The sequence below is a fragment of the Lynx rufus genome, unplaced genomic scaffold (assembly GCF_022079265.1).
Source record: "Lynx rufus isolate CCGP_SWC_20201006 ecotype Redwood Valley unplaced genomic scaffold, mLynRuf1.p SCAF_31, whole genome shotgun sequence".
In the NCBI taxonomy this organism is placed as follows: Eukaryota; Metazoa; Chordata; class Mammalia; order Carnivora; family Felidae; genus Lynx; species Lynx rufus.
In genome coordinates this window covers 891,428-900,249 of record NW_025814847.1, presented here as the reverse complement: position 1 = coordinate 900,249, position 8,822 = coordinate 891,428, and the positions used below count along the sequence as shown (strand labels likewise).

Sequence of the window (8,822 nt, the reverse complement as noted above, 5' to 3'; positions counted from 1 at the left end):
GAGCCGAAGTCGGACGCTTAACCGACTGAGCCACCCAGGCGCCCCCATAACTAAGTACTTTTGTTCAAAACCCTTTATCACTCTAGGCCTCAGATTAAAGTTCTTTTCAATTCTCAACTTCTATAACCTAATCCTTCTCTGATTAACCGCTTTCTCCCCAACACCTGTTGTTCCAGGCTTTCTCATTTAACTCCAACCCACTTACATGTATGTCTCTAATAGGACTATAGTTATATCAAGCACATATTATAGGTATTTCGCCTGGCTTTATACTACTATGTTAATATAAACATGTTAATAAGAAAAAAACTGGAGGTAAAAAAAAAAAAAAAAAGAAAAATACTGCAGGTAACTGGAGAGAACTGTGACAGAGTTGAAACATGATTTGTCCTTTGCATCGTCTCTTAAACTTGCTTCTGCTTTTCTATTCTTACTAGTGTGATACTCCTAGCACCTCCTTTCCATATTTATTCACCTCCTGCCTAATGTATAGTGAAAGCTGTTGCCAAACCTTATTTTACAGCATTTTTAAAATGTTTATTTTTGAGAGAGAAACAGAGAGTGGGGAAGGGACAGAGAGAGGGGGAGACACGGAGTCCAAAGCAGGCTCCAGGCTCTGAGCTATCAGCCCAACGTGGGGTTCGAACCCACAAACCGTGAGATCACGACCTGAGCTGAAGTCGGATGCTTAACCGACTGAGCCACCCAGGCGCCCCTGAAATGGAGTTTAAAATGAAAAGTACAAACTGTAATCAAAAACACAGCATGCCAATCTACCCAATGTAGTCTTAGCACACGACAAGCAAAACCCTGTATTGCCAATGTAACCGCTGCAATATGTGTATTACCTGTAAAACGTCTAGAACAGCGAGAAGTACCTGGTAGGTGCTCAGTAAGTACTGGCTATAACTAGCAAAAGGGGAAAGGTTGCTGTCAGTAACGGAACAGGGGAGCTACTTGCTATGTTCTCACAGTTTAATGTATCCTATGAAAAAAATGTATTTTTTAAAAAGACAGTGGGTGTTTATTACTTTTGTAATTAAAAAAAAGATATCGGGGTGCCTGGGTGGCTCAGTCCGTTGAGCGTCCAACTTCGGCTCAGGTCACAACCTCACGGTTTGTGGGTTCAAGCCCCGGGTCGGGCTCTGCACTGACAACGTGGAACCTGGAGCCTTCTTCAGATTCTCTGACTCACTCTCTCTAAGTAAAAAAAAAGAAGAAGAAAAAAAAGACATCTGCTTTGGTGGGGCAGCTACATAAAGTAGGAACATGAGAGTGTCCAGGAAACAAACGGAGCCACAAAACTATCATAGAAATTTACTTTATTAAGTGTGAGAAGCAAACACAAGAACAATGGCTATAAAGAACAAACCAATGAAAAGTGATGTGCATTCTTGGGAAACCAGTTTCTTCTCAGACTTTTGAGTTCCTGGGTACACACAGGGTACCTGCCTGGGAGTTTACATGCCCAAGGAAAACGGCGTGGGGGGGGGGGGATGGCTAAGAGTTTGCTATGGCTGAGTAAAAGTTACGGCCTTATTTATCACATCCGGCTTCCATCCAAAAGAAAGATACAAAGGTGGTGGGGAGGGAAAAGATAAACACTGAAGGAATGCAGTAGGCAAAGTTTCATCATGGAATTTTCATCTGTTCCTTGAGCGATCTAAGCTGGGAAGGAGATCACCACAACTGTAGTCACCTTGACAAGACGACAGAGAGGTCAAGACATTTTGATTAACCATAGAAGAGGAGAAAGGGACATTAAGTTTTAGGGCAGGACAGCTCAATGTCAATAATTTGAAGGGCAGCTGAGGAAGAAAGAAGTTAGGATATAGAGATTGGTTCTCTAGAGGAAAATACGGTGTTTGACCCTGCACGCACCAGAGGGAGCCTCAGCGGAACTGCAGAGGACTGATCCTTAAACCAATGACATCTTTGCCAATCTCTGTCACCTGTGGAAAAGGAAACAGGGAAAAGTTAGGGAATCTGTGAGGGTGCACAGCCCAGAAAGCTTACTCCCTCCACTCCTCAGTGAGTACAGCAGAGTATGTGGTTAAGATCTGTTACTGCTCAGTAAACAGCAGTGGGGAGAAGCGCTAGTTTTCTTTAGTATCACTGTCTCAAGGAGCCAGAGGCAAAAACGGAAGAAAAAAAGAACTAACACGCTTCTATTTTCTCTTTCTTTCCTCTTCCCTCCATATCCTGGATGTCTTTCTAGAGGACAGTACTTACTGTAGTGACCTTGCAGACTTGACCCTTGAACTCAGGGGAATAGCAGGCCCCACTGAGTGGACATTTCTCCACTGGCTTCCCACGGTAGATGGGCCGGTAAGACGCAGCACAGATGTCAAAGGGGTTGTGCATGTCGTAGCTGAGCTGGCAGGCGTCTGTGGGGTTCTTCTCACACGCAGACAGAATTTTGCGGGTCTAAGGGAGGGAAGGAGTATTTTATTTAAGAGGACTGAAAGCTGCATGTCACAACTCACCACGGTTCAGTAATTTCCTTGACTCCAGATGCCATTGTACCGAGTGAACGAGTATGTCCTTTTGTACAGGACACACGTGAAGGCGTCACGACAATCACCACTCCTGCTGCATCAGGATCTCCCCTTCTCAGTATCAGTGGTTCCACGGATCTAGACCCACAGTCCTCCACCAAGCCTGGAGATGATCAGAGCCAGGACTCAAAGGGTTAAAATTGGCTTCCACCGCCCAGGAGGAATGCCTTCAGAGACCCCAAGTAACGGGACCTGTGTGCGGAGGTTAGCAGTGGTGGGAACGGGTAGCAGAGCTCAGGGACGGGAAGGCGGAGCTCTTCTAGGTGGCAGGTCACTCTACACCTGTGCCTTGTCTGAAGGAGTTACGAGCTCGCGTTCCAAGAACAAAAGGAGGCACCCTTGCCACTAAGTAAAGAGAAGATGGCGTTCGGTTGCCTCCTTCTGTTGAATGTTGTTATTCAGTGCTTTGTTTTAGAGGCAAAGGCCTTGGCTTCTACTCCCTCCGTGTGAGAGCCGGTCTGGTCCCTTTATGTCTGAGGAAGCAGCTCCCATCTACCTGTTGAGCCACCTCTGGCTTGGGCCCAAGTTCCAACAGGCGCCGAGCAAAGGTGGCAGCTGTCTTAAAGTTCTTGAGCTTGAAGAAGAGGTTGAGGGCCGTGCGCAGCACCAGGATCATGTGAACAGGCTGCAGGTTGGAGTGGGTGAAATAGGCTGCCATCTGGTGGACAGAGAGGGGGACACATGCCAGGCTGATGGTACAGCAGACACAGGTCATTTCTAAGCTGCGGCGCACGCATTAAACACAACACAAAGCAAACAAAAACGGGGCTGACTACACGGCATTGCGATCTTCTGCCCCCGGGGTGTGAAGGACTGATGGAATGAAGAAGCGTAGAAAAATACACCCTCTCCTCAGAGAAGTGGGCCCAAACTTCTCTTACTCCCCAGACTGAAATGTGGGTTTGGACTTTAAGAATTCAGACCTAATGGAGGGTGAAGGGGCGGACCTCTCTGCACCGTGCAGAAGCCCAGAGAGATCGTACCTCACAGATGCGCTTCTGCTGTTCCAGAGTCTCTTTGGGAAGCTTCTTTCTTTCTATCTCCATGGACAGGCCCACAATGTACTCACGGCAAATGGTGATAAGCTGCTGGGCCTTGAGAGAGGGGCAAAGCGAGGTCACGGCACAGAGGCAAGACCGTGCGGGTGCCCGGGACTAGGATGGGCTACCCCCTCCTACCTCCGCAATCTCCTGCTTATTGTCCACGACGAGGAGGGGCACACTGAGTAAAATGGAACGGAACTTTTCCACGGCCTCCTCGAACTTGCCAACTGTGGTGAGCTGGTAGCACAGCTGTAGCCGCTGAATGAGGTCATTGAGCCTCAGGCCCACGGCTGGCACGCCATTCTTCAGCCCCGCATCCTTCCTGGAAGTTTGGGAAAGGAAGAAGAAAAGGGATAACCTGAATCCACTAGACTCAAAGGGGAAACAGGTGGGGGAACTGGACGCAGATGTAGAAACCAAACCTCACAGAGTGTCGAGCCCAAGTTCCCTCCTACTAGGAAACCTCCCCTCTGGGACGACCATTAACTGTCCCTCAGGCTATCATCTGAAATATCCACCCCACGCCGGAAGACACGGAAGCCAGGAGCAAGGGGCCTTACCAATTGCGATTAGGGTAGCCATACATGGAGGGCAGGCAGGGCAGAGCCTGATAGGTGGTGCGGCCTCGGGCATAGGTCTGTAGGAACAGTTGCTTGTAGGGGCCAAACTGGGTCACCCCCACCTGGTCGTGAAGGAGCTAGAATACAAGAGGAAAGAAATATAAAAATCGTGACCTTGCCACTGCAAAACTCGCTAACCTTGGGCAAGGTACTTAACTTCTCTGTACTTGTTTCCTCATCAGTAAATTATACTTAATTATAGAACCTACCTCGTTTAGTAATACCTATAAAGCATTCAGGATAGCGCCTGACACACAGTATGTCAATGTTAGCGGTTGTTGCATTTGTAGTTACTGCTGTTGCTATCGTAACATATGTAACATATCGTAACATACCTGCTCCTGAGGGCCCGCTAACTTACTGATGTGAGCCAGAAAGCAGACTATAAATGGGTGGGAGATGGCTGGAAAGATCCACCCGGTAGAAGAAGGCCTTAGGAGGCTACCTTCCCTAGGCAAGACCGGGGTTTCCACGATAAATCCACGCCTCTGCCCTCGTGCATAGGTTAATTTCCATTTGGTTAAGAGGAGTCAACCGCCTCCCTGGGGACCCCGGGCGACAAACACTCCGCAAGAGCCAACGTTACTCTTAAGACTTACCCGCATGGCTGTTTCAAAAGAGCCTGCCAGGATGTGATCGACTGGAAGCTGAGAGTTATTGCACCAGATCTAACAAGAAACAGAAAACCCAAGCCAACTGAAACACAGCCCCTTCTCTTCCCAAACTACCCTCCCCTGTACCTAGAGCAGAAGAGCAGCCACGTTCTTTACGCACGAGTCCAGCAGAGCCAGCTCAGAAACGTGCATGCCCGCAGGGTTGCGCTTCCCTGCTCACCTGGGTTGGGCTGGTTCCCTTGGTGGGAGGCACAAAGAACCCGTCGTCAGCACCCCCGGCTGCCCCAGGGGGTACATCCTAAGAGAAAAAACATCAGTCATTCATAAGCTATTCAAGCAGTTTGTTCTGATAAGTCTAAACACCGTCCTTGACCTTGCTCCCAGCCTCGACCGGGGAGGAAGGGGCGGGGGGCGCTTGTGGGAGAAGACCCTCAAAACAGGGGCAGCTTCACCAGTAACAAAACGATAAACCAAAAGCTCCAATTCAGACGACAAAGCTTGCTGCCTTTTCATAAGCTGCTGTTGCTGCAGCCTGACCGGCTGATGGGAGATAAGCATCAGGTCAGGAGGATCTACACCCCCTCCCTTCTGGGGGCCTCGGGACGGGTGGGGGGCAGTATGGCCACCGGCTTTCACAGGGAGACCCAGAGGGAGCCTCCCCGGGGCGAGAACCCCACACACCAGCTCAGGAGGGAGCTCCAGGTCCTCTTCCACATCCCAGCCGCCTCCTTCTTCCTGTCCCCTGCCAAGAGCGTCGTCCCCCAGGCCATCCGTAGCCTCCACAAACCCATCTGTAAGGAAAATCCAGGCTCAAAGCGGATTTGCAGTGACGGAATTTTAGCATGAAGAAAGCCCAAAGCTGGGATCCTTGTCGGTTCCACGGTCTGGAAGCCTGCAGAACTGCCCCATGGCCCAGGCCCCACCCGTCCCCCCACCCCAGACCACCCATCCCGCGAGGAGACCCCCAGAAGAACTCTCACCTTCATCCAGCTGCAGCTCCGCATCCTCTCCCCAGCCTTCGGTACCAACGGTGTCAATGTCAATATCAGCAGCCAGGGCTCCTCCCTTGCCTACAGACAGAAGAACACAAAGGAGCTGGTTATAGCCAGGCAAGGCTGAGATCCGGCCTCTTCTGCGAGCAAGCTGCGTCCTTACAAAAGCAGATGCCAAGCCTCTGTCCACTTAATATTTTTATTATTTACTTCTGTAGTACAGATGCTATGCTACCTTGCAGCAGGTTTCAAAAAGAGAGGAAGCAGAAGAGAGACGGGAACAACTGGCCTTGCTGACACCAAACACAACCCCTGAACCATTTTTTACTTAGCAACTCCTGGAGTCTCCTGCCGAGATCTCTAAGTTGCTGCCACTCCAGCGTGTGCAGGGCACGGGGACACAGGGTAGGTCAGAGACGGAGGAGAGGGCGGGGCTGGGCACAAAATGCCCTGGGGTCCATCTAGGCTGTCAGCCAGGAAAAATAAGCCAGCAGACAACTCCAAAACAACAGGAGCAGGTAAGGGTGGGAGTGGGGGACGGTGGTAGCACACATCTGCAAATGCCCACGGGACAGAGTCTGACATTGCTGCTTCGGTGCCTTAACACTGTCCCTCACGAATGATGAGATACTGAACAGGGCTGATCACACAGACGCTAAAACCTGAGGAAATGCACCCACGTGGTCACAGTGGCTGCCCGAGGCCTGGACTGAGACAACTCTCTTTTCTCCCCCTATTTTCCAAATTCTAATCATCTCATATACTTTTATTTAATTTTTAAAACATGGGATGTCTAGGTGGCTTCGTCGGTTAAACTCAGGTCTTGGTCTTGGGGTTGTGAGTTCAAGCCCCACGTTGGGTTCCACACTGGGTATGGAGCCTGCCTCTCTCTCTATTTATTAATCCATACATACATCGATCTATTTATTAATACATACATACACATATACACAAACACAGGGTGCCTGGGCGACTCAGTGGGTTAAAAGCATCCGACTCTTGATTTCAGCTCAGGTAACGATCTCACAGTTCGATCTCACAGTTCCTGAGTTCCAGCCCCAAGTCAGGCTCTGCGCTGATAGCACGGAGCCTGCTTGGGATTCTCTGTCTCCCTCTCTCTGTGCCCTTCCCTTGCATGCTCGCTCTCTCGCTCGCTCGCTCTCTCTCTCCCTCCCTCAAAAATAAACAAACATTAAAAAAAAAACAAAAAAACGTACCACAGCTCAGACTGGCGTGTCACTGCTCCATGATGCTCACACGGAAGAAAGGACAAAGAGCTGAGGGTACTCTGGAGGACAGCTCTTCACAACACAAACACACATGACAACAAAAACACTACGGGAGGGGTGGGCACTTACCCTTGCCGGCAATGGAGCCTTCAAAGAAGCCTTTGGATACAGTCAGTAACGGCCAATTGGTATCCAATGGCATGATAGGCGCAGGTGGCTGGAGCAGCTTGGCATTAGGGTCAATGTCTGGGATCTGAAAGGCAGAAGGTTAAAAGCAAACAGCTCTCAGGAATCATGTGGGGAAGTTTACAGAGCCTCCTTTGACCTCTGTTTATTCCTCTGCCTCTCCTGGTAACCAGATGGGAGAGTGACACTTGGAGGTTTAAACTGTCCCCCGATCTCAGAGTTAATTCTGTAATCAGACACTCATGTAAATAAAAACTTACCGTCTCCTTCTCTGGGTCAAATGTCTCCTTCAGGCTCTCGGCTTCTTCATCTAAGCCATGAGTAGCAGCTGTGAGATAGGCCAGGGACTCTGTAGAGAAAACAGACTTTGTGGTAGAAAGTCCAAGATGTCCCCCGGCGGTCTCTGCCTCCTGGTATTCAAGCCTGTGCACCATCCCCCCCCCCCCCAAACCGTGGAATGGCCTTGTTAAGTTGCTTCCAACAACAGGACGTGGCAGAAGCCACGGGATACCACTTCCAAGATTGGGATACGAAGAGCGGGGCCTCCACCTGGATGCCATTGCCTGCTCCGAGGGAAGCCAGCTGCCGTGTTGCAAACTGCCCTATGGAGACGCCTGTGTGGCAGAAGGTTGACGCTTCCCAGCCATCAGCCCGCAAGGACCGGAGGACTGCCTGCAGCCACGCGGTGAGCGTGGGAAGGGATCCTCCCCACTTGAGCTGGAGACATCCGCAGTCTTGGCCAACACCCTACCCTGATGCAGACTCCTCACAGACAGTGAGCCAGAGGTACCCAGCTAAGCCATGCTGTAAACCGAGGTAATGTGCATTTGTTGCTCTAAGCTGCTCAACTTTAGGGTAATTTGCCACACGGCAGCAAGTGGCTGATGTACTCGCTTATCCTTAAGCTCTAGCATCGATGCTGACAAGAACCTGGGAATCGTCCCTGACTCCAATCCTCACATCCCACATCCAGCCCTTCAACAGATCACATTGTTTCCACCCGCACAAGATATGCTGAGTCTGACCCCTTCACTCCTTAGCACCGTCATCCAAATCACGTCTCCCTCGTTTCCTGGCAAATCTCAAATGCTAGCACTGTGCTTGGTACACAGTGGGTTCTCAGAAAATTCCCTTTGAGAATATATAAACAAGTAAATAAGAGGGCACCTGGGTGGCCGTGGCTCAGTCAGTTGAACGTCTGACTCTTGGTTTCAGCTCAGGTCCTGATCTCAGTTCAGGGGTTCAAGCCCCACGCTGGACTCCACGCTAACAGCACACAGCCTGCTTGGGATCCTCAATCTCTCCCCCTCTCTCTGCCCTTCCCCACTCGCACGCACGCACGTGCTCTCTCTCTCAAAATAAATAAATAAACTTGGAAAAAACACGACTATAACAAATAAATAAATGAGTAAAACCTCCAGACTTGAAAAAAAAACAAAAAACAAAACTCTAACGACCTCTAACCAACTATATTTACTAGGGTATCTGCTTCAGGACCTTTTAAAACCTCCTAACCTCCTAGTTCCTCCATGACTATTAACTGTCTTCCTAAGAGTGCTTGGACAGACTGAATATTCTGC

The 8,822-nt window shown here is 49.8% G+C and overlaps 1 protein-coding gene across 2 annotated transcripts in view; it reads right to left on the bottom strand.

Annotated features, from left to right (window-relative positions):
• Positions 1-1,305: 1,305 nt before the first annotated feature.
• COPA (COPI coat complex subunit alpha) overlaps positions 1,306-8,822 on the bottom strand; it is a 45,602-nt gene continuing 38,085 nt past the window's right edge. The window contains exons 22-34 of one of the 2 annotated variants that reach the window (XM_047092791.1): positions 7,503-7,591; positions 7,186-7,309; positions 5,816-5,905; positions 5,517-5,626; positions 5,056-5,133; positions 4,821-4,889; positions 4,162-4,298; positions 3,737-3,923; positions 3,542-3,652; positions 3,055-3,216; positions 2,233-2,427; positions 1,882-1,952; positions 1,306-1,699 (exon numbers count right to left, since the gene is read on the bottom strand). In XM_047092791.1, the coding sequence (XP_046948747.1) occupies positions 1,893-1,952; positions 2,233-2,427; positions 3,055-3,216; positions 3,542-3,652; positions 3,737-3,923; positions 4,162-4,298; positions 4,821-4,889; positions 5,056-5,133; positions 5,517-5,626; positions 5,816-5,905; positions 7,186-7,309; positions 7,503-7,591 (1,412 nt within the window). In that variant the 3' untranslated portion in view covers positions 1,306-1,699; positions 1,882-1,892. Of the gene's footprint in view, positions 1,953-2,232; positions 2,428-3,054; positions 3,217-3,541; positions 3,653-3,736; positions 3,924-4,161; positions 4,299-4,820; positions 4,890-5,055; positions 5,134-5,516; positions 5,627-5,815; positions 5,906-7,185; positions 7,310-7,502; positions 7,592-8,822 lie in introns of both variants that reach the window. The other variant, XM_047092790.1, reaches the window with a different exon arrangement.